The 24015-nt window shown below is 39.8% G+C and overlaps 3 protein-coding genes across 10 annotated transcripts; 1 reads left to right on the top strand and 2 right to left on the bottom strand.

Moving 5' to 3' along the window:
• Positions 1 to 782: 782 nt before the first annotated feature.
• LOC101173946 (putative leucine-rich repeat-containing protein DDB_G0290503) lies at positions 783 to 5342 on the bottom strand. 7 transcript variants are annotated; one of them, XM_020705962.2, is made up of 5 exons: positions 3439 to 3581; positions 2164 to 2737; positions 1849 to 2040; positions 1644 to 1763; positions 783 to 1404 (listed from the first exon to the last, which is right to left on the bottom strand). In XM_020705962.2, the coding sequence occupies exons 2-5, from the start codon at positions 2710 to 2712 to the stop codon at positions 1114 to 1116; spliced, it is 1152 nt and encodes a 383-aa protein (XP_020561621.1). In that variant the 5' UTR covers positions 2713 to 2737; positions 3439 to 3581; the 3' UTR covers positions 783 to 1113. The 7 variants fall into 7 exon arrangements, with proteins under 7 accessions (XP_020561621.1, XP_020561625.1, XP_020561626.1 ...); XM_020705964.1 differs by lacking the exon at positions 3439 to 3581 and adding an exon at positions 5117 to 5342 and having other exon boundaries at positions 1034 to 1404; XM_011479209.3 differs by lacking the exon at positions 3439 to 3581 and adding an exon at positions 4130 to 4272 and having other exon boundaries at positions 1034 to 1404.
• On the top strand, positions 4126 to 15683 carry tpcn1 (two pore segment channel 1). 2 transcript variants are annotated; one of them, XM_023958504.1, is made up of 26 exons: positions 4126 to 4295; positions 6822 to 6955; positions 7200 to 7376; positions 9482 to 9595; positions 9742 to 9872; positions 10288 to 10376; positions 10514 to 10548; positions 10685 to 10743; positions 10896 to 10995; positions 11108 to 11224; positions 11303 to 11427; positions 11507 to 11555; positions 11622 to 11685; positions 11768 to 11812; positions 11901 to 11957; positions 12026 to 12079; positions 13108 to 13180; positions 13316 to 13423; positions 13505 to 13666; positions 13812 to 13927; positions 14016 to 14062; positions 14144 to 14212; positions 14526 to 14622; positions 14728 to 14867; positions 14946 to 15026; positions 15123 to 15683. In XM_023958504.1, exons 1-26 carry the CDS (start codon positions 4208 to 4210, stop codon positions 15237 to 15239), a joined length of 2448 nt encoding a protein of 815 aa, XP_023814272.1. In that variant the 5' UTR covers positions 4126 to 4207; the 3' UTR covers positions 15240 to 15683. The 2 variants fall into 2 exon arrangements, with proteins under 2 accessions (XP_023814272.1, XP_023814271.1); XM_023958503.1 differs by lacking the exon at positions 4126 to 4295 and adding an exon at positions 5522 to 6725.
• slc8b1 (solute carrier family 8 member B1) lies at positions 15677 to 23499 on the bottom strand. The gene is made up of 15 exons (XM_004072613.4): positions 23107 to 23499; positions 22462 to 22614; positions 21939 to 21991; positions 21554 to 21611; positions 21358 to 21463; positions 21094 to 21261; positions 20607 to 20720; positions 20439 to 20510; positions 19137 to 19267; positions 18919 to 19060; positions 18697 to 18818; positions 17054 to 17207; positions 16882 to 16962; positions 16744 to 16808; positions 15677 to 16668 (listed from the first exon to the last, which is right to left on the bottom strand). Exons 1-15 carry the CDS (start codon positions 23266 to 23268, stop codon positions 16480 to 16482), a joined length of 1770 nt encoding a protein of 589 aa, XP_004072661.1. The 5' UTR covers positions 23269 to 23499; the 3' UTR covers positions 15677 to 16479.
• Positions 23500 to 24015: the final 516 nt, after the last annotated feature.

Raw genomic sequence — 24015 nt, 5'->3', positions numbered from 1 at the left:
TCTTTAAGCAGGAACCGTCTTGTGTGAGAAAGAGTTCAAATGAAAGTTGCTTGGCTTTAGCGCTAATATGGATCAAGTTGGGAAATATTGGACAGAGTTATGATGAGGCAGCTGGCCTATAACACTGTAGAACTACAGTTGTAAAATCAGTAATTTACCTTCGTCACTCTTGTGTAAAATTGTCAGAAAGGAGTTTTCAGGAAAGTAAGACATCAAAAGGAAGAACAGATAAATAAACAAATCACAGTGTTCATCAAATAAAGATCAAAATTATGTTCATAAATAGTGGTGTAATGATTAATTAATTACCGTAATCCATTTATATAACCAGATCAATCCAAGGGAAGTTGTTAATCAAATCGACATATGCCATTATAAAAAAAAATCAACAGGAAATAAATTGATTATATCAATATTGGAAAATACCATTTGGATTGAGACATGGTAGGCTTATTTAACTATAACATAAAAACGACCAAGTGTCAACACAGTGGACAGCACACAGTATAAAAATGATCAACCATCATTAGAGTCCAATGTGTGGAAACACTTTTGCAAAGACATGTAGCCATACAGACGTTTGTATTATTTGTATGCAGAAAAACAACAGTTATGGAACAAAAATGTTAATAATGGGTTTGTCGTTAAATCTTGTTTACCTATTTGTTTGTACACATAATTAATTTTCACTCGTTTTTCTTGCAGGAAAGAAAAGAAACCTATTCAGTACCCAGGTTGATTAGCCATGTAAAAAATAATCAATTAATGGCACACACCTTGTATTTGTTTCATATTTTACTTTATTGGCTTATTTTAAACTCACAATTACGGTTTATCTTGTCCTCAATGTTGTCGAATAGTTTGAGCAATGAAGATAAGTTGACTGAAAGGGAGTTATACTGCCCCTCTGTGGCCAATAAGAAATATAACAACAAATGTGGAATTGAGGGGATTTAAGCAGTCTCTTTTCCAAACAGACATGGACTAAAGCTACCTTAGAAATGTATTGGAAGATAACATTTCTGTACAACAATCAAACAACCTCATACTTTTTAATTACCCCTCAAAAAGGCCTCGATATTTTACAATTATGTATGCTCTTGATGCAGTCGTTTATTTGGTCTTCTTGCCTTTTCCTTTCTTAGTCTTTACTTTTTTCTTGCCTTTGTCTTTGTTCTTTAAGGCCTTCCGAGTACTGCAGCCCCTCCACCAGGCTTGGACAGTAATGGCAGCTTTGGTCTTCAGTTCCAGCTCTCTTATCTCTTCCCTTTTCTTCTCTTCTGCCAGTCGACGCTTCTCATGAATCTGGTTGCACTCCAGCTCTAAATCTTGAAAGTATTTCTTCAGTTTCTTCGTATCCTCCATTACCTCATCATACTCTTTTTTAGTCAACTCCAGCTTGGCCTAAGACAGATCATAGTTTCATTGTGCATTAACTCTACAGGAATGTTTAGTTACTGTCAGATGATTTAGGGAAAAATGAAATAGAATATGTTCATCTTGTGGAAAAGTAGTCTGAATATGGATTGGTGTGACTAATAGAAAGACATATTAGATGTTTCACATGTGTAAATCCAAAGTTGATTTTCTTTAATTGGAAGATTGAATGTTATAAAAATACAAAGATGAACATAAAAACTTACTGAGTACACATTATTTGCAGCACTTTGTCGGAGTTTCTGTCCGTTTACCTGAATTTCTTCCTTGTCTTTGTCAAATTTATGGAGTAAGTCTTCAATTTGCCCCTCCAATATTTCATTTTTCTGCCAAAAAACAAAACAAAAAAAAGACTCATTGCACCAACAAAAAATGTTGAGTATTTTAGTGGCATTTGAACTTTAAACATACTTTTCGCAGCATCATTTCTGCCTGTTTGTTTGCATGCATCAGATTGTAAAGATGAATGTTGAGTTGATCGATTTCATCTTGTGAACTGGTTGGCTTTGTGTCTGATGCTTGTGCAACTGGCTGGTTTATAGTTTCCTCCTCAAGATCCAGATAGCACTGTGTGTTATTTATCTCTTCAGACAACTGGGAAAACTGAAATGTGAATAGGAGGACATGGGAAAAATCGACAGCTAAGGCTTGTAGACCCCAAAAAATAAGTAATAGAAATGCAAAACTAAATGTTATTCCAGATTGATGGATATGCTGATGGCTCACCTCTACATTTACTTGCTTCAAGGTTGCAGCAACTTCTTCTTCTTCTTTCAAATTTAGATCTAGCATATTTTGCATAGGCCATTCATGCTCACTAGTCAGTCTTTTGACCACAAGGCTTTGATAGATGTTGAGCTCTCTGATTAATAAACTTTCACTCCAACTTAATTCGACGCCTTGCTCCGTCCGTAAACTTGACAAGATACCAATGTGGGGTTTGAAAAGCCTGAGAATGTCAGTAATAGATTTTTTTATTTCCCGCCTAAGCTTACCCTTTCCTTTACTCCCTGCTTTTGTAGACATTCTGCTTTGCTCCTCCTCTGACTCCTGCTTCACATCTTGTAAGTTTACAAATCTTTCTTCTAATATTCTGTGTGCTTGAAGTGTCTCACTCAAAGGCTGGTCCACATGAACAGATGCACTGCCAACAGGAAGAGTTACAGCAAACTCCACTTGAGAGAAGCAATCTTCTACAATGCTTAGTATGTGCTGAGCAACAAAAGAGGGCTTCTGCTTTTTTGACAAGGAAGTCTCGTCTTGATTCTCCATCATTACCTCCAATACAGCCAAACTGTCTCTGTGGGGCAGAAGGACAATTAAACCAGCTTTGTGACAAACAGACACAACATCGTTTTTAACCCCTAGTGGTCTGTGAACTCTCCAGTTCCTTTGCCAATCACATCAGTTGTCTTTAATAATGTAAGAATGATCCCCCCCCCCCCCCCCGTATAGCTTTCATTTAAAATTTAACTTGAAGTTTTAAAAAAAAATTAAGCCTGAAATTTTTGGTTTAATACAAAATATAATTATGACACATAAATGGGACACCCCTTGGAATAAATTCTTGGAATATTTAATAAAGTTTAGTGGTGCTTCACCTCTTTTTTAGACTATTTTCACATTGTTTTGACCTTGTCTCGGTTTTGTTTTTCAATATATACAATTTTATTGAGTCTTTACCCATTTGAACTTTATTATATTTTTTTTTTCATTTTTGCACTAAACAAAAATAAATTAAAATAAAGAAAATTTACACCTCCGAATTAAGGTTTTTAGAAAGTTTGAGGTTAATTGTAGCATTATTGTGAAATAAAATGAATTAAAAAAAAACAACAACGATAGATCTAAAAAGATAGGTATCAAGCATCGCCACAAAAACTGTTTAAAAGACAAACTATTAGAGCAAATTTTAACATGGTAAAAAAAAGTTCATAAAGAGCAGATGTGCTTAATCCATAGATTTAGAAATCCTTATAAAATGTAAGCTATTTTACCTACCTGGCAATGCAGCGTGATACAACTGACGTCTATTTTTTCTGTTGCTAGGATACCACCAATCAGAGAGGAATCCACTTGGTTGCACCTTTCTCTCTTTGTTCCTTTTATAAATTAAAGACAATATCTATACTTGTATTTTTATTCTGAGAAAAAAAAAGAAAATAGAAAAATACAAAAAAATGTGGGGAATAAAAAAGTTTTGTTCGTGGACTTTTATTTTGAAAGTTAGACTGGCGTCTGCCGTGAATTGCTTTAGTGTCGTAGAAGTTTGTTGCTGTGTCTGCGGATGTTTGTCATCTCGGATTGGGTTAGATAATCATGCTTAAGGCTTTAAAGGAAAACGGTTGAACAAGTTCTGCTTCGGATTAAACACAAACTCGGAATAGTTTGCAGTTGTAAATATAGCCAATAGGCTGTAGTTATGGACCCAGGCGGACACGCCGAGCTTGTTTTCTTTCAGGAACGGTGATGTCAAATCGGTGACAGATGTCTGGCGTAACAGGACAAAGACCAGTGCGACAAACACACTCTTCCTTATCAATATTGCACATTTTTTAAATAAGATAGTTTTATATTTTAATGGTTTAAATCGTGGCTCATTTTAGCTAACTGTTCATCTTCAGTTTGACCCATTTATTTTCATTTTGACCGCCACTAACGATGCGGCGCTGGATTATTAGGAAGAACGAACCACACTCTTGTGTCGCCGGCTTTTAGTTTCTCTTCTGTCTTCCTTTCTGTTGATTCTGGAGATTGTTCATCTGAGTTAATGGAGTCCGACGACGACGTCCCAATCCTGAGCTGGGACGAAGCAAACAACTGTTTGTTCATTGAGGAGACTGACAGAAGAGACGAGAGTAAGTCTGGAGCTGCGAGGAAGCGCGCGCGCCCGTCCGCGCGTCATTGTCAAATATGATGATTTGATGATGAGCCGTAAACAAGTTTGCACTCGATGCAGCAAATATGCAGAAATGCTAGAGGTACTGGTTGGTTCCGATCCAAACCCCTTTCAGTTCAGTCATATTAGTGGTATTGCTTTTAACCGTTATTTTTGCTTCCAAAACAACACATTTATTAATTAAAAATGTATATTTTGCTCAACTAAACAGTAAAATCTCCCATTGTTGATTGAAAACATACCGGTAATCTAGTAGATGATAAACCCTTGTTAGTCTGGGGAGTTTTAGAGTATTTTTAAGTTCAACCCTAGATTCTTTTTCACAAATATTTTTTCATGTTCCATAATAAACCTAAAACATACCAAAAACTCAATTCCAAGGTAGTAAATGGTATTTTTATTGCAAAATTGAGATCAAAATTTTGTTTGTTTTATAACAACGAGTATAGTTAAAGTAAAAATCTAAAAGTCCAAAAACAAAACAAAGTTGAGGTCAAAACAATGTGAAAAATGCATGTAAAGAACAGGCGAACCTCCACCAAACTAGATATGACGTGTAAGGGATTTATTTCACAATGAATTTTAATAGAAAAATAATTAAGACAGATTTGACGAGCATTTTTCGTAGATTTACTTGTAATACATATGTTATTCTAACTACCGGCAAGTAGATCTCGGTGTGGTGGAACTTTTATTACCTCACTGGGTTGCTAAAATGTTTCCATCTCCAGAAGTTGTATGCAGTAGAAGTGTGTTTTGTGACTGGGTTCAAGCTCTTACCTTCATGACTCTGGCTGATGGCCGTAACCACGTTAACAGCTGTATAATGCCGCAAATCCATACCAGAGAACACTCCCTACCAGGTCTGGATGTGTGGGTACACACTGTATGGAATCCATGCATCCTCCACAACACTGTAATCCTGCAGCTTTTGTTTTGCTCACATGTAAGCTACCAAATGTTCCATCTGAGAAAGTGCTGGTTCAGCAGGCCATGCAACCCCCCCTCAGCCCCTCCCTGCTGCTTGTGATTTTGAGTGTCCACTGTGTCAGTTTGTTTGAGTTGAAGCGGAAAAGAAGAGGAGGGTCGTTTCCTTCTCCCTCCCTGAATCTGGGTGTGGTGGAGTTCCTAACACCGATCGCTCCTTCTAGAGAAGAAGTTTGGACTGTGAGAAAGAGGGCGGAGTTTTATCACCTGATGCCCAGGAATCACGTGCCTGTGGGAGAAGCCTTGATTTTCATTGAGCTGCTGGTGGTATTGCAGAAGTAGATTTAGTTTTATTTTGGGAGGAGCGGCGATGACTGCAGGGCGTGTTTGTGTCTCTGTGAGCCTGACATCACTGGGTTGTTGACTGGGAGCTGCTAGCGTGCTTTTGTTCTCAAACAGCTGAGGGCTGTGGATGGTACACAGCAGTTGAAGGCTGCAGTCCCGTCAGGACAACAGGCCGGTTGCTGGACTGGACTGGGATCTTCCCGCTTAAGCTGAATATCCTGGGCGGCCTGATGGACAGCTAACATCTGTTGACTCTATTTCTGAGACTTTGTGACCTACATTGTGCTAGATTCCAATGGGCCGGTGCCAGAGGCAGAAGCATGTGATGTGCAGAGGGTTTGAGATGAGCAGCTGGATAGACTAATCACAGGGGTTTAACGTGACGCAATTGAAATGACTTCAACATTTTTTAATAATTTATGATGGCTTGATTACATTTATCAGTGATTTATATATCCTGTTCTTCATTTTCTCTCTTTTTTTCTATGAGAGAAGAGCCACTTCCTGTCAGTCATTTTTTTCCCTTATAGTTGCTTTATAAAGATTTCTGTGCATTTTGAAAGCTTCATTTGACCTGTGTCTGTACTCTGTGGCAGGGAGTGTGGCATTCCTGCAGACACAACTCTTTCTCATTCACTGGGTTCATAGTTCAAGCTCATTTAAAGACACTTTAGTGTACCCTCTGTTGCTGATGATAGCAGCTGTCGGTGAAGGGATGGTTTCTCTCTGGGTCTTCCGAGGAGCAGCACACTTTAAGAGCCATGTTGGTTGGTCTGGGCAGTTCTACCCCCTTGGATTTTTGCGACTGTAAGAACAAACCTGGATTTGTGAGGATTTCCCGTGGACATCAGTCATGACTCTGGCTGGACCTTTGCATCAAATTTCCAGATGTATGTGACTGCAGGAGCAAAAATCAGCTGCGCCAGAACCAAGCCTGTGGTGCTGTGGACATCGGAGACCTAAATGTGTTCCAGCAGCTAAGTAACATAGACAAATCAAAGCTGATTAATGGAATCCATATATGGACCTGCAGCCAGTTTCCATGACGATGGGTCCTTTAACGAGAGTCCAGTCGTGATTTCCTCGTACGCCTTACAGTTAGAAATAGACAGCATCGGTAGGTGCATTTCATTCTCTGTGCTGCCGGAACCTGTGTGTGACTTATCTGTATAATTACGGCTGCATAGACAAACTGTTGTGTGTTGTCTTCCAGATGGAGGAGGCAATTATGACATAGTGAACAACACTGTGGTCTCAACTCCTGGGCCGCAAAACAGCAGGAACCAGAATGTGTCCCTGAAGCAAAGCTGGGAGATGAACTACCAGGAGGCAGCCATCTACCTGCAGGTGTCCACAAAAATTGCGAAAGATTTACATTCACAAAGTCACATGATCATTTTATTGCTCCTTCAGTTGTTTAGTACTTGGATGCCGTTAAACCCTTGCACATGTTTATGTTTACTTGTTTTTGTGAACAGCTGCAGTAAGTTACCCATGTCCAAGAATGGATCTGATCATAAAAAGACAAATTCTTTTTAATTTATGTAAATATTTAAGTAGTCAGGCCATAATTGCTGAATTTATTTCACAGGAGGGAGAAAACAACGACAAGTTTTTTACGCACCCACAAAACCCCAAAGCGCTGGCAGCATACCTGTTTGTTCACAACCACCTGTTCTACATGATGGAACTGCTGACAGGCCTGCTGCTGCTGTCGCTGTCGCTGTGCGAAGCTCCTGCTGTGCCTTCGCTGCGCCTGGACGTCTACGTAAGCTAACGGCTACTTTACTCTGGTCATCAACCTGAGAAGAAATCTGCAGAACTGGCTTTACATTGTTGAAACGGTTATTGTGGTCGAGTCCGTTTATTTTATCAGGTTTTTTAAATAATTAATCTTAAATTGAATTTCTGAGTATTTTTTTATTCAAATTGTGTTTATTGGGAGCAGGTAAAAAAATGTTGCTGGAAAAAGCTTGTAGTTGTTATGTAGAAGTTACAACAGCAAGCCACAAGCTCCCTCCTTTGCTCCACTCTGATGCATCCACCTGTAAATGACTAGATCCATGTACACTCACCGGCTCCTTTATTAGATACAACTTGCTAGTACCAGGTTGGACCCCCATTTGCCTTCAGAAGGGCCTTAATCTTTCATGGCACAGATTCAACAAGGTACTGGAAACATTCCTCAGAGAGTTTGGTCCATATTAACATCATGCAGTGTCTGCAGATTTGTCGGGTGCACATCCATGATGCCAATCTTCCGTTCCACCACATCCCAAAGGTGTTCTATTGGGTTGAGGGTTGGTGACAATGGAGGCCATTTGAGTCCAGTGAACTAATTATCATGTTCAAGAAACCAGTTTGAGATTATTCCACCTTTATGACATGGCGAGTTATCCTGCTGGAGGTAGCCGTCAGAAGATGGTACACTGTGGTCATGAAGGGATGGACATGGTCAGCAACAATACTCAGGTAGATTGTGGTGTTGTAACCATCCTCAGTTGGTACTACTAGGCCCAGGGTGGGCCAAGAAAATATCCCTCATACCATTACACCACCACCAGCCTGAACCGTTGTTACAGAGGCAGGATGGATCCATGCTTTCATGCTTTTGATGCCAAATTCTGACCCGACCATCCGAATCGGGACTCATCAGAACAGGCAACATTTTCCAATCTTCTATTGTCCAATTTTGGTGAGTCTGTGTGAATTGTAGCCTCAGTTTCCTGTTCCTAGCTGACAAGAGTGGCACTCGGTGTGGTCTTCTGCTGCTTTAGCCCATCTACCTCAAGGATGGACATGTTGTGCGTTCAGAGATGCTCTTCTGCAGACCTTGGTTGTAACTAGTGGTTATTTGAGTTACTGTTGCCTTTGTATCCGCTGGAACCAGTCTGACCATTTTCCTCTGACCTCTGGCATCAACGAGGCATTTTCATTCACAGAACTGCCGCTCACTGGATATTTTCTCTTTTTCTGACCATTCTCTGTAAACCCTAGATATGGTTGTGGGTGAATATCCCAGTAGATCAGCAGTTTCTGAAATACAGCCCTCTGGCACCAACATCCATGCCATGTTCAAAGTCACTTGTTGGACAGGTGTGCCTAATAAAGTGGCCATTGAGTCCACGTTTTTGTTTTTCCCGGACTGAGTTTGCCTCTGATTCAAAACTGTACCACTCGATAGCTCTAATATTGCAAGCCATTTTCGTTGCACCGGTAATGTTAGGTTGGGGGATTAAGGGGCTGTAAGATAGAAAGAGAGTGTGTAAACAGATGGCTGTTGGGAAGTGGGGGCAGACTTACTCTACAAACGGTCCCGCCTTCAACTCAGAGGTGAAATTTCAACAAACTCCTGCCAAACTGTGGAAAACAACACAGGTTTTTTTTATTTTTCCTAAAAACTGCATAATCATAATTAATAAACCATTGGGAGCGATTTGACAATGGGTCAAAAGATGATTGGAGTGAGGTCTTCCAATGATCGAAGGGTCGGAGGTTCGATCCCCGCTCCCCCCAGTCAACTGTCGTTGTGTCCTTGGGCAAGACATTTCACCCTCCCTGCCTCCAGTGTGGCTCCACTGGTGAGCGAATGCGTATGAATGTCTGAGGGACCGTAGGTGTGAACTGGCAGCCACGCCTCTACCATCACCAAGTATACATGAGGAGTGAATGAATAATGGACACATTGTAAGCACTTTAAGCGTCTGGAAAAGCGCAGATAAATCTAATCCATTATTATTATTATTATTATAAAAGCTAAAAAAAAAACTTAGTGACTGTTCATGCTTCAGGAAAAGTCAGATCTAGACAACTTTGTATTACAACTGCTAGGAATAAAATATACAAAAAGTTATGTGCTTCATATCTCTGCAGGTTCACGCTACTCTGGAGCTACTGGCTTTGGTGATGGTTGCATTTGAGTTATGCATGAAACTGCGCTGGCTAGGCTTCCACACGTTCATACGTCACAAGAGGACCATGGTTAAGGTAAGGGCTGCACTTTTTGCACACAGATGTTGTTATTCTTAGTGATTCAAAACTTTGGCACCTTCTGCTTCCCTGTTGGAGGCCATGTCTGGCGTTTGAAGATCCTGATGTTTACCGTTGTCATGTTCTGTGTTCTCCTCGTTCAGACGTGTGTGCTGATGCTGCAGTTTGTGGAGGCTATAGTGGTTCTAATAAGACAAACGTCCCACATGAGAATAACCAGAGCGCTCAGGCCCATTTTCCTGGTGGACTGCAGATACTGTGGTGCTGTGCGCAGGTACGTTGGGATGTAAACACAGAAATTTTAATTTAGCTACAAAATTATTTCATATATGTTCATTATGCTTTTAACAAGTCAGTAAGTTTCAAATTGCAGAGCTTTTCTTTTTAAATGTGCTATATGTCAAACATGAAATTCTTACACCGTTGGCAGATTTTCTCTAAATAAGCAAAACAATGGGGTAAAAAGGTTTTAGCAAGAATTCTTATTTTACGGGAAAAATTTTAATCACTCAGACATGTTTTCTTAAATAGGAATATTTTTCTTTTTAAAAGTCTTCCTGATAAGACGATTTTTCCTGAATTTTCTTTTTATTCTCTTAGGATTCAGTTTTTGCAGTGTGGTTTTTACTCGTAAATTAATGTTTATCTAGATGCAGCTGCTAACAGCTGTGTGTTTCTTATCCAATCAGAAACCTTCGTCAGATCTTCCAGTCCCTCCCATCATTTATTGACATTCTTCTGCTGCTGCTTTTCTTTATGGTGATTTTTTCCATTTTGGGTAAGAATTTGAACCAGTTCCTCCCTAATAAATGTTGTGGCTACTTTTATGCAGTAAAAATATGTTGCAGGTTGCAAAACTGTGATGCATTTTTACAAGAAAAAAAATCTATATGTCAACCTCTCATCTTCTGTTAGGCTTCTGCCTCTTCTCCACAAACACTGCCGACCCGGTGAGCAAAATCTTGAGTCTGCATCAAAATCGTTTGTATATGAAATACAAGGGTGGAAGTTTGGGTTTCTCTTCTTCTTAAGCCTTTTTTGGTTCTTTTGGGACTTCCTGCCCTAAACCGTGTCCTCTCACCACAGTACTTCAACACTCTGGAGAACAGCCTCGTCAGCCTCTTTGTGCTGCTGACCACAGCAAAGTAAGCCTAAAAGCGCCATTGAGTTATCATGATGGCATGCAGGCAGTAGTTCCGACTTTCAGAACTTTATATAATTTGTCTTCAAATTTTGTGCTTGAACATGTTTCTGGATCACATGACCGGATTATCTCCTTTTTTTCCGTCTTCTGCAGCTTCCCTGATGTGATGATGCCAGCATACTCCAAGAACAGCTGGTCTTGTGTTTTCTTTATCGTTTACCTCTCCATAGAGCTGTATTTCATCATGAACCTGGTACAGAGACAGCTTTGTTTTATAACCAAATTTTTTGGCTGGACCGTCTTTTTGATCAGCAACACTGCTAACCTCCTCCTTGTGCCCCCCCCCCCCCCCCTCCTCCCTCCAGCTTCTAGCTGTGGTGTTTGACACTTTCAATGATGTCGAGAAGATGAAGTTTAAATCTCTCCTGCTTCACAAGCGCTCCGCCATTGATCACGCTTTCCAGCTGTTAGTTAGCCGACAGGTGTGTTAGCTTCTTAATGCATCTCAGCGTATATTTTGTGTTGTTAAAATACTAAAAGTCCGTTGTTCTAAACTCCAGAGGCCCATGGGAGTGTCTCTGAAACAGTTTGATGGTCTGATGCGATATTACAGACCACGAATGTCTGCCAGAGACCGCTTCCTCACATACAAAGCTTTAAACACTTCGGGGTCCAGGATGCTCAGGTCTGGTACTAAAATCGATCTGCATGGATGGTGTTGTCATGTTTTTGTTTGTATTGAATGTTGCTTTGTTCTGTTCCAGTCTCCAGGACTTTTACAAGTTCTATGAGGTCATTGGTCTTAAATGGAAGGTAAATATTTTGCATTCAGCTTGTGTTTAATTATCATATATATCCATAAATGTTTGTCCTGTTCAGGCCCGGCGCAGTGGAGAACACTGGTTTGATGATCTTCCTCATACAGCCTTCCTCATTTTTAAAGGCAAGTTTTTTATTATTTTTTTTTTCCACTGATGAAAACTGTCTATTCATCTTTTATTTTTGGTGTTTTTCCACTCCATCAGGCATCAACTTGCTTGTGAAGTCAAAGGCCTTCCAGTATGCCATGTGTAAGCAATATGTTTGTAACTTTTCCGAGTTGTCCTCTAAGGAAGAAGTGTTCGCTTCAGACCTGCTAATCTCTAATTGGCTCTGCAGATGTGGTGGTAGCCATCAACGGGGTGTGGATCCTCGTGGAGACATACACATTAAACAGTAAGATCTCAGAAACCAGACCATCTAACAATATTAGACAGATCTCTCACCTCCTTTTCTGCCTGCAGGTGGTTACTCCTGGTCCAAATTTGTTCCTTGGAGTTACATTGTTTTCCTGACCAGTGAGTAAAAGTTGTCTCAAAAAATACTATTTACTCAATAACAACAAAATTCAAACTATAACAGCAATTTATTTTTGTAGATGTCTAAATAAAAATGTTGTGTGTTCTCTGGCAAAATCAGGATAAACCTGAAAGCTCTTTAAGCTTTTCCATAGTAAACACCATTCTGATTTATTTCTAACAAAGTAAAAAAGGAAATATAATAGTTATTTTTAAAGGGATTTAAGTGCAGAGGCAATGTGTTAAAAAGTAATTCAACAAAAATCTGATGTTTGCCTCTCTGGAAGCTGATAGATGTTGAACAAATGTCAAGTGTGAGCAAATGTTTTGGCAGTTTGCAATATAAATTAATCGTGTGTGAGTCATGACGTTTTTTGTCAGAATTTACTCAACTATTATCAAAATTTTGGCCCTTTTATTTTCATTTTTGATAAGTTCATAGAAATTATTCAAGGAGCAAATCCTAAACTCTACTGGCTTGACTTTTTTTCTGCAGGTATAGCTTGTTTTTCTTTCTCTGAAAGAGAACATAGTGACAGTATTAGTGAGCTGATAAATTGAAGCCTCAGTAGTAAAAGCCCCAAAATGATCATGTGATGTCTGAGGTTGGCTAAAAATTGGCTCAAAAAAGATCAAATATTAAATAAAAGTAGGGTTTGGAATCCCAAACCTTAAATGATTTGATAGAAGGTAAAAGAGTAGACTCTGCAAACCTTTATATTTAGAAAAGTGAAACAGAAAGTGAGATATTCAGGCTTCTGCTCTCCATTGAGAGTTTACAAGTTCACAAAATCACTTTGCAGAGCTTAATTATACTTGTTTGTTCTTTACATTTTTAATATTTTTGTTCACCCCGAAGATGTATTACAAGACCTGTAAAAGTCTCAAAAGTCTAAATATTAATATTATATTTAATATTATGTGGATGTGATAGAAATAACTTCAAAATTCAGGGAGGGTTTTTTTTCTTACCTTATAGGTTTACAGCTGACACTAATCCCAGCTCTTCCTTTGTCCTTTCACTTTAGTTTATGGAGTAGAAGTGTTACTGAAAATTGCAGGTTTGGGACCCATAAATTATTTCAGCTCTGGCTGGAATCTGTAAGTAGTTGTTTATTAAATCATTTTTATCTCAGTTCTCCTCTTATACTGCACACATTAAGTTTCTTCGTGCTTTTACTTTAAATAATATTTTTACTTTGTCTGTACATTAAAATATTGCGATCTTCTGTCCAGATTTGACTTCTCAGTGACCTTGTTCGCCTTCCTGGGACTGATCGCTCTGGCGTTCAACAGAGAGCCTTTTTACTTTATTGTGGTTCTTCGACCGCTCCAGCTTCTCCGGTGAGCTTTTCTTTCTTTTTTTCTTATGAATAGCTTAGCACACTGGTTACATTTTAATTTCTCTATTTGTTTTCTTCACAGGTTGTTTAAGATAAAGCAGAGGTATCGTAATGTGTTGGACACCATGTTTGAGCTTTTCCCCAGAATGGCAAGTCTGGGACTGACACTGATCATCTTCTACTACTCTTTTGCCATTGTGGGAATGGAGTTCTTCGCTGGAGTTGTTTACCCAAACTGCTGCAAGTGAGCCATGCAACTTTATGAAAAATTCAATGACCTTCAGTTATTTTGTTGTCGTTGATATTTCTAGATTCTGCCACAACTTGAGTGATAAACGGAAATATTTCTTTTTTTGTCATTTCACTGACTTGTGTCTTTGTTTCTTCAGCACCAGCACAGTAGCAGACTCCTACAGGCAGATAAATGTTACACACGGCAACACAACAGTGTTGGAAGAAGGCTACTATTATCTGAACAACTTCAACAACATTCTCCGCAGCTTTGGTAATTCATTGTTTTCATCCATTCAGTTCTGTCTGTCAGACTCTCATGTCTTTACATATAATGTGTTCTGATTCCTGTTGTCCTGCAGTGACTCTGTTTGAACTGACTGTTGTTAATAACTGGTACATCACCATGGTAAGCCTGAAGAGTTCAGCAGCTTTATTGCTGATCACTAGACATTGCAGTTGAGTTATGTCTGTGTTCACTGCTCCATAGGAAGGAGTGACTTCTATGACAAGCCACTGGAGCCGTCTGTACTTCATGACGTTTTACATAGTCACTATGGTGAGGCCCCATAATACACAAACTTCCACTTTGAGTTTTAGCAGGATGTGTTCAGTTGATTAAAAGATATAAATGTAGAAAATGTTTTTAACTAAACACGATAAAGTATAATAAAATATATGGGGAAAAAATCAACCTCTTTATGTGGGGAATGCCTTACAGAGCATGTTTGTATTATAAAGGAAGGAGACTCTCCTCCATGCAAAGGGTGAAGGAAACCAGTCTTTCATTTTATTCTTCTCTGAATTCCTGAGTGGGAATGGTTGTGCCACTGAACATGCATGTGTGTGACAGTATTTCCTGTTTTTTATAGGTGGTGATGACCATCATCGTGGCTTTTATTTTGGATGCCTTTGTTTTCCGCATGAACTACAGCCGAAAGAACCGTGAGCCAGTGGAAAATCCAGAAGGTGAGTCTTTGTAAACTCTTGCCCCTATGCCAATTACAACAATAAAGTTCATATTTAGAACTTGAACTAGTCGTTACATTTATTACACAGTTTTCTGTACTTTAGATGAAAACGGGATCGTGTTTGAAGTAGAGGTGAGTCGGGACGAAGCTATGACCACACTGGAGCTCTACAGGCAGACCTGCCTGACGCCATCTTCCCTAAGCTCTCTGACAGGAGTCCTCCAAGCAATGGACAGGAGTGGGGTACGCAAATGATAAAAACTCACTTGGCTTTTTTTCTATAGCTCCTGGCTAACTAGCTGTGCATGTTTTTGTCCGCAGCACTCGTCTCTTGTTTACCAAGGGCGCCGCTCCAGGACTAAAAGTGACCTCAGCATGAAAATGTATGAAGAGGAGATTCAGGTGAGAAACATTACAACTCCTCCTGCATTGTTGACCCCCCCACCAAACCCCCAATTAGACCATTTTCTTATTCTGTTTTAAACTGTATTTCTGCAGGAGTGGTATGCAGAATATTCAAGGGAAAATGTCTGTCAGCAAGACCAGATCCATGATCCACATCACGACAGTCCTGCCTCCGAGAGCACACAGACTATACACCACAGTATTAACTAAAGCACAGGAAAACAACAGCACTTCCAGTGACCCCCCCACACTTAACTTATCCTTCATAGAAGGAGAAATTCTGGGGCCTTTTGGACTACAAGTTGATGGCGGCTGATCCTGGAGTCAGACGGTTCCCTGTTTGGCCTTTAATAACACTAAAGCTCGCAGAAAGCTTGTATTACCACATCAGTCGTGCCCTATCGTAAATAATGTAGTAATTATACCTGATGCCTTAGTTTAACGGCACATCTGTTCAGCATTAACACAGATAGAAAGCTTCTTCTTTTGTTTTTTTTTAACAAAAAAATGTTTACTTCTTTTAGCTCAAACCACAATTATGGTGTAAAGTTTCTTTTAATTGTCTTAGCAGACTCAAAAGTATTTTATATTACTACTCATTCTTAAATGTATATGAGAGTATGAGGGATTATAATAAACTATTTAAATGGAAAATGTTGTTTTATTACAGTGATTTACATTACAATAATGTATATGTAGATGAAGTAGTCAGACTTGCATAAAACTTTTATAAACCAAAACATCTTTGTGTCCTCACAGCTCTCAACATTTGATTTATAGAACACTTTAGAAAGTTTATAAATTACAAAACTAATGAAGCACTTTTCTTGGTTGACACAGTAACAGTAACACAAAACAGGAAAAAAGGCACAATTGTTCAACCTTCCCTGAGCAGAAAACTATACTGGCTGCTTGGTTTTACTGACAAAGGCACAGATTTTTTTATGGCTGCCAAAGAAAACAAAAGTACTACTGATTCCTGTTTAAATAGTGCAACTAATACAGTTTACATCTAAAGCTAAACTGGGTTGTCTGGAATGTCCTTGGATGAGAGACCACCTGAGATTACCAAGTGCTGTAAGTTAATGCAACCACATGGGGGCGCTTTCAAGTGGTCAGGTGAGGAAACTGCTATGTAACTGAAACCCGATCACATGTTTAGGTCAATATGGTGACCCCTGAAGGGGGCGGCTGTAAGAAAAAAGTATTTTGTTGAGGATACTGAACTGTCTGCTGCCTTTGCCCCAGTGTCACACTAATTGACACAAACAAAAGGTCGTCTCTTCAGACTGGTATTCCCTAAAGTCAGCTCCTTTTTCAGACAGACCTTTCTAAAAAGTCAAATTTCATGCGACTAAAAACTGGAGTCTGCATATTACAATGCAGAACAAAGAGTCGGTTTACAGGACTTGTAAAAACGTAAGAAAGTGAAGTATCTGGTCACCGTGGGTCAGGTATGGATTGTTCCAAATTCTGTAAAAAGTGCTATGATGAGGAAGATGACATAAAACGCGAGGAGGAAGATCCCATAGGTTCTACCCAAGTGGAACTGGCTCAGTGGAACAATGATGAAAGACAGAACCAAGGATAAGCCCAGAGATCCTGCCAGGATCCATGTCAACAATCCCTCTGACTCAAACTGTGAAGGTGGAAAAACAAAGATATTATCTGTAGGCCTTTGGAGTTAGACTTGTTTTAGTCAGATATAGATTACCTGCACATCAGAATTTGTTTTAACCATCTGCACAAGACACCCCAAACCCACTCCTATTACCATGTCTGAAGGAAATGGGGTTAAGGACACATTTATGCACATGATCAGTGTTTCTAGTCTGGTTTGAATAAAGGATACTGAAAATGATGCCTCCAAAGCAAGCAGAGATGGCCATCCGTGGGTAACCCTGCTGGGCAATTGTGATGTCAGAAAAACAGTCTGGAAAATAAATATGAATCAAGTCATAAATCATGCACACACACAAAAAAAAAATTATGTGTCTTTAAAAACATCAAACTTTTAGTTTCACCTCCAATACTGTTGCCCCAGGCCAGAAGAGTCAACCCCAGGACAGTGTTACTGAGGCTCAGCACCACTCCGAGCATGTGCAGAAGACTCACCACCTCTGAGGCTGCAGCACTGATCAAGACTGCACTCACAACAAAGCCCAGGAGTGCAAAGACCTGCAGAGACAACAAGAAAAACTCAGAAAATTCACAGTCACAAAACATACTTGGGTTTTGACAGTGGGGAGACATGCATGTAGGGCTGCACGATATGAGGAAAACTTGCGATATGCGATATTAGAGATTAATATTGCGATAACTATATAATTTGCGGTATATAAAAAAATAGAAAAATGCCAAAAACCTCCTTCCCATTTCATTAGAAACAGTTTGAAATTATACTCCAATGACCCTTATTGACATAGGTGACAAACATCTAACATAATAGGCCTCCATCTGATTGGTAAACAATGGGAAGGCGTCCATCTGATTGGTCAAAGCATAAAGGGATTTATTTGATTTGTTAAAAAAGCGTCAAACTGCCATAAGATTGTTTTAACACATTTTGGGTTTACGATTTATTGCGATATTCGCAGTCTTTTGCGATATGCCTATTGCAGAGCTGGATATTGCGATAACGATAAATTTGCGGTTTATTGTGCAGGCCTACATGCATGCATGCATAGATGCAGCTGCAGCAAGCGAGGGGAGACTAAAAATCCATTATTTAGCAGGGACCTAAAAAGTAACGGACCCTTTCTGGTCGTCGTTCAATAGCAGCGGGATGCACAAGTATAAAGTTATGCGTCAGACCCTTTCTTCTTCCTGCTGTAAGTTGCTCCACCCCTTTCAGCCCTGATATAATAACATCAAGATGGTGAGCTTTATGAGCTCCTCTGCTATGCAGTCATTCATTCATTAATTGTTACACTTAGCCAAACGCCTCAAAAGTCTGATTACTTTATTGTATCCCATTAAAAGGGAAGATGCATTGTTTGAAAGACAAAACAATCTGCACTCTAGAACAGTAGAAATGGACAATAAAATCCTTGAGTTTGATTGTTTGGATGGTAAATACAACAATAGGGGTAATAGGAAAAATTCTTTTATAATTTGTTTTTAGGATTTAAGTCAGAATTCTGAAAAAAAGGTCGCAAATCTGCCTTTAATCTTGCAGTTTTTGGCTGAGAATGAAGGTTATAGATTTCCTTCCTTTCCTTTGTAAACATGTAAAAAAATCCAAAACCAAGAGGATGCACTCACTTATGTGAGTTGTAACCTGCAATATATTAATAATCAAGCCAATTTCAATGTGCAGAGGTCTCTTTTTAAAAGTAGAAGTGCCAATGGTCCTGCCCACAACTCAAGAGGCGAATCTCTAACGAACTACTGCCGCTCTAAAGAAACTGTCCTAGAAAACTATGGGTTTTATGGATTTTGGCAAATGGGGGTGATGAACGCAGAGCTCGTGGAAATGGAAGAAAGGGGATTGGACCGCACAGCTGGAACTTAACAGGTGAGTTAATTAGACTGAACCGCCCGCGAGGAGGAGTAACCAGGTAAACGCACTGCTTGAGTAGCCTCCCTGAAAAACTCCCAGGGTCATTAATTTTCTTAACCGTTACATTTTCAGATGTTTTTCATTTAAAGTGACAGAAACACTCACTGCATGATATTTGGGAGGATGATCATTTGTGGTTGTGCAGAAAACAATAGCAGCCAGAAAGAATCCCAGCAGAAGAATTAGCACCCATAGAGGGAACTGCTCCTGGATCATGTAATTTCCATCTAAACAATATTAAAAAACATAATTAATTGAGCGTTTTTTGTTTTTTTTTACTTTAGCTGCTCGACTTACTGCCTCAGTTATGCAAAGCGAGGCTCTTACATTTTCCCGACTGGAAGGCAAGCACACACACCACAGGTGCAATGACCAGGTGAAGGCAGTTTAGGGGGCGCCTCCAGTTCTTGTCTTCTTTGTCTGGGTCGACCACAGGTACGCAGAGCAGCAGCAGCACCTCTAAAGGTGTCTGATCGGCAGAGGAAAAACACAGGATGTGAGCAAAAGTCTCAAAAAGAACCATTTCGAAGTCTCAAGCAGGGCACCTTAAGCACTTTGAGGACTCTCCATCTCCAAGATTTTCTTCTCCACTTCCTGCTGTCCACTGGATTCAAAGAGCTCAGCAGGATCCGGCTTGTGGGCTCAGAGTATGGCAGAAGCGGTCTGTACTCGGACTCTGCCACACAAGAAAGCTCAGATAAATATTTGAAAGACCAAAACTTCGGTTTTTCCCTTGCTCACAAACATGTTATAGGAGAGCTCATACCTTTTGTGTCCAAATTTCCTCACTACTTCTTAACCCCTAAAAGACTATTGAATGAATGAATGAACAATTAAAAAAAAATTTCAGCAAATATGACGTCATGAAAATTTTACAAATACTATTCATGAATCCACTGTGTTCTGAAGATGAGGACTTGGATGAATTGAAAATCTATTTCTAGGAAATTTCCAGGGCACTGGAATTTAGAATTGTAGCACTACAAAGTTGCGTACGCACAATTCAGTTTACTAGATAGTGAGGAAATTTGGACCATTACTTTAAGCATACGGCTTTTGAGCCATGCAAATCTGATATAGTTAAGACAACAAAGATTTGATGTTTTGGGGACAGTTTGCATCGGACAAACAATTTGTTTTCTAGAAACCTTTCTTACTTATAAGAGTCACAGGGGCTTGATGGAGCTCAATGCCAACTGTCAAAACAATAGAACAACCTAAACAGGTCAACTGGAAGCAACCACAACCCCCCTCCTGAAAGACAACCACACCGCCACGCCCTTCCAGGACTGTGGGAAAGAGCCAGAACATGTGCTCAAATTTAAATCAAGACTTCCTACCTATAAGGTGATGCTCCAAAACAGCTATTATAGTTTCACAATTTAATAGAAGTTAAAATAAAACACAGAAAACTCTTATTTCTACGTTTGCAACCCATTTATCAAAACAGTCACCTATTCCAATGGCTGTTATTACTTCTCTTTGCAGAAATGAGCCGCAGTCATGCAGAATGATTGATAGCTTCTCTTGTACGGCAGAAAATCTTTATTAATGTGACATCAAGATGAAAACGTGCATTTAGAGGAGTCTCTCTGCTACATCAGGATGTGCAGAGCTAGGAAAGGTGACCTGCGTGGATACTATTGCTCATCGGAGAGGGAAACACTTCTTCCCTTCAAAGAAAAACACACTTCCTTTTTTGTACCTCAGTTCCACAATCGGTAAACTCTGTTGTGACACAAGATTGTAAGTCAAATGTGGGCACGCAATCACGTTTTAATTTGTACAAATACACATAGGATAGTTGTACGTATGTGTGTGCAATTTATACATATATGTGTTCCTACCGTAATCTTGCTGGATATTTCCACCAGTCAGGTTTGGAAGGTCATCGTCTGATGAGTCGGATGACGGAAACTCTAGATAAATAAAATGTAAACAGACAAATAAGTAAAAAAACCATAGCCAACAGTTGAAGCTCAAACCTGAACACTCAAGTTATTTTTTGGTCTGACCTTGTATATGTGGAGCATTTTGGTTGCTCGTATTCACATAGTTTCTTTGTCGTTTGTAGATGTACGTACTGATAATAACGGTCAGGACATACAGCACATAGAGGCTGAGGTAACCTGGAAAGAAGAACAGAAATCGGCTCAGGCTTCAAACGACACCTATCATGATTTTTTCATTGGTTTGGTGTTATATATTCACAATAATTTTGGTTTAAAAGTCAAATTCCGGGGGAATTTTGCAACAATCCCAGAAGGTAGCACTATATTCAAAACAAAAACAACTCTTTTGCCATATTTTCCAACTTCAGAGCTAACAGAAATCTTTGCATGGGTCTTTAAAACACCTGATAGCTGGAATGCAGCAAACAAGATAGGGAGAGATTCTAAAGTGCTGACAGGTCAAGAAGAGAAATGTCTATTTATCAACTCTGCTGGGCTTCTTGCATATTTTATAATGACAAATTGTATTCAGTTCAACTGTGAAATTTACCTAATGTTTCTCCCAGTGTGGTGGTTCCTCTGTACAGCATGAGGAAAGTCCAGAACACTGCAACCATGTAGAAGATGACGTCACGCAGAAACGGTCGAGACGCCACAGCAAAAGGTTTAAAAAGAGACACGCTGCCAGCAACTACTGTGGTAACAAATACGCCAGCTCCTGGAGGGCAAATGCAGGTGGAACACAAGAAAATGAATCCCTTCTTTTTTACATTTTATTGCAATTTTTGGGGTAAGTTGATGAGCGTGTGCTCACCGAACAAAGCTCCTACAGCCAGGCCAGCAGTGTGGGGATGAGAGAACGCTGCCATGGCGCTGAAGATGTCAGGAGCTCCATTACCAAGAGCCAGAAACGTCACACCCTCAGCACAGAACGCAGTTAAAGAAAATTGATGAAATAGCCTAAATTAAAAGTCAAGAAGTTGGGAAGGGGGTGCGCAAAAAAAGGATACAGCAACGTTGTGAGTGAGGTGAAGGCTGGAGGAGATGGCTGACAAGTTGGGACAGAAACTTGAGGAAAAAAAATGATGAATGTTATAAATGTATTAGAACAAACTATAAAACGGAAAAACCTATCAATCTGCTTTGTTATCAAACTACAATGACGAGACAGTGTGCAAAGGAGCAGTTGAGGGACTGAAAGCAAACTGCTTCCTTTATGGAAGTCCAACAAATGAAAACTCTCCACCATCATATGACCTCATGTGACTGTTAAGCTCAGAGTACGAGCGTGTGCTTGTGTGCAGTGAGCACGTATAGCACTTTCGTCGTCTGTGTCTGAATCAATAGGCGTGCAGCAGGGCACCGGGGGCTTGTTTTACAACGGGGAATACTTACAACTTAGATGCAGTCAGTCCAAGAATCATAAACAAGAAGAACAGCCACATACACTGTGGAGGAGCAGAGAAGGAAAACTATAATATGACAAGGGCTGTTGTTTTAGCTACAAAAACGGAGTGAGACACAAAAGAGCAGCCCGAGTCTGACATGATCAAACTAAGTCCTGAACAAACATACGGTAGTTAGTGCATTCAACAAACAAGGCCATGTTTTAAGTGTCGTAATCTGAAGCCATAGTGCTTTAAAAAAGATAGATTTGCTAGCCTTTATCTCAGAAAGGGTGAAATATTCCCTGTCAAAACTGTGATAATGAAGCAAAGCAAGATATGAGGAAGTTCAGGTCATCATTGTGAAAGTTGGACATTAAGCAAAAATTTATAGAACCGTTTTACTTCATTTGAAAAAAAAAAGACCTTTCCCAACTATCCATCCTTGCAGCTGGTCGTTTATCTGCGGGTTTTTCCACTCAGCTGCGTGAATGTAGTGAAAACCAGACACGCGTCTGACAAGCCCGTCTTACACAGAGGGTGATGGTGAACGGCGTGAGGTTGGGGGGCAGCAAGCAGAACACCACGTTAAGGTAGTTGATGAACCCATCCTCCATGTCGCAGTCTGGCGTGTTCTTCACAAAGGTGCAGCGCTCTGCAGGAGTGCGGTTCATCACCAGGTCACACTGCAAACACACAAAGAACTGTTTTTAACACAACTTTAAGGAGTTAATACACAAGTAAGGACTGACACAACATATTTATTCATTAAAAAAACACACAATTTGTGATAGCCTGTAATGTTATTTCTTTTTGTAATGTCAAGTTAAAATAAATAGGTGAGTGAGTAAATAAAAATCTATTTTTGTATTGGGGAGCTAGATTTGGCTGAAATTCATATTTTATTATTGAGACTCGATCCACATGAGTCAGCTGACAAGCTCAAAGGAAACCATGGCAAAAACTATATGTGTGTCAGTACATAAGTAATGAAATGATAATAAACCGTGTTGTGTTGTGGCAGTATATTAAATGCCCACAACTATAAGGAAGATCTGCCAAACTCCAAACATGTTCAACTAGCAAATCTTTTAACTGATAAACAAGTGAGAACTGAGCAGAAACCAGATTTGCCAATAATTCCTCACTTGACATGTTGTTTATCTGTCTAAACCAACCTCGGCGTTCCTTGCGGCCATCTTCACAAAGGTTAGATTCAAGGACAGTCCAACTAAGTTGAAGCCAGTTTGGTTCTGGACCTGGGAGCTCGTGATCCCCAATTGTCCACCGAACAGCACCACCAGCAGCAGCAGCTGCCACAGGAACCGATTAAAAGCCATGATTCGTCTTATCCTCCTGGTGCCTCGTCCATGGCGGTGCTGTGTTACCGCTACTACGACGGCAGTAGTCTGACTGACAGAGCTGGACGCAAAACACACACATATAAATATACTAAAGAGTTCCTCCCTGTTTGCTGCTCTATAGGTGTGTTTTCAACGCCAGGAAAAGGCATACGGGTCTAGTGTCAGAGTAAACTCCGTGTGACTTCGTCTGAAACTTCGCCCAATCGTTCGCGTGCTGTGTTCAAGAACTTCCCCATAAACTTGGAATTGACACTTTCCATGTTGTGCTGAGTTCAGAAAAACATTTTTCCAGAAAGAGCACAAATTTGGCACATCCACACATCGAGGGCATATGGTGAGTACCGACTAACTCAAACATTGCTGGGATATCAATGCAAGACACGAATAATTTTTCAGCTAAATAGTTCTTGACTTTTTTTAAATGCTGCCCGCAAATTTCCCAGGTTTGCGTAGAGACAACCGAAGGCAACGCGACGTAAACTGACCTCGATTTCGATACGTGTTTTTATCTCACGGTGATATTTATAGATAAGAGGAAACTGTAGCTGATTGCTGTTTGATTTAATTAAAACAAATCATTCAACGGACAGTGCTATTAAAGTGCACAGATTAAACAAAAGAGTTGATTAAATGATAAAATGCGATGTTAGTTTTCTTTATGTTGCTGTACATTTGCTTACAAAAATAGGTTTACTGATTGATATAAGTCTGTAGGAATATCAA

This window comes from Oryzias latipes, chromosome 9 (assembly GCF_002234675.1).
Source record: "Oryzias latipes chromosome 9, ASM223467v1".
Classification (NCBI taxonomy): Eukaryota; Metazoa; Chordata; class Actinopteri; order Beloniformes; family Adrianichthyidae; genus Oryzias; species Oryzias latipes.
The sequence above is the reverse complement of the archived record's forward strand: the minus strand, read 5'-3'. Positions and strand labels throughout refer to the sequence as shown.

Bases quoted from the DNA above. Each gene is read 5' to 3' on its own strand.
- LOC101173946 (XM_020705964.1), bottom strand. From the start codon at position 2,712: ATGATGGAGAATCAAGACGAGACTTCCTTGTCAAAAAAGCAGAAGCCC. The intron at 2,041-2,163 runs GTGAGCCATCAG...TTCACATTTCAG, and splicing joins TGAAGCAAGTAAATGTAGAG to TTTTCCCAGTTGTCTGAAGA. The intron at 1,405-1,643 runs GTAAGTTTTTAT...GATCTGTCTTAG, and splicing joins CTGCAAATAATGTGTACTCA to GCCAAGCTGGAGTTGACTAA.
- slc8b1 (XM_004072613.4), bottom strand. From the start codon at position 23,268: ATGGCTTTTAATCGGTTCCTGTGGCAGCTGCTGCTGCTGGTGGTGCTG. The intron at 20,511-20,606 runs GTCAGACCAAAA...TTATTTATCTAG, and splicing joins AAATGCTCCACATATACAAG to AGTTTCCGTCATCCGACTCA. The intron at 19,268-20,438 runs GTAGGAACACAT...CTTGTGTGGCAG, and splicing joins AAATATCCAGCAAGATTACG to AGTCCGAGTACAGACCGCTT.
- tpcn1 (XM_023958503.1), top strand. From the start codon at position 6,617: ATGGAATCCATATATGGACCTGCAGCCAGTTTCCATGACGATGGGTCC. The intron at 11,958-12,025 runs GTAAGATCTCAG...TTCTGCCTGCAG, and splicing joins GGAGACATACACATTAAACA to GTGGTTACTCCTGGTCCAAA. The intron at 14,213-14,525 runs GTGAGGCCCCAT...TGTTTTTTATAG, and splicing joins CGTTTTACATAGTCACTATG to GTGGTGATGACCATCATCGT.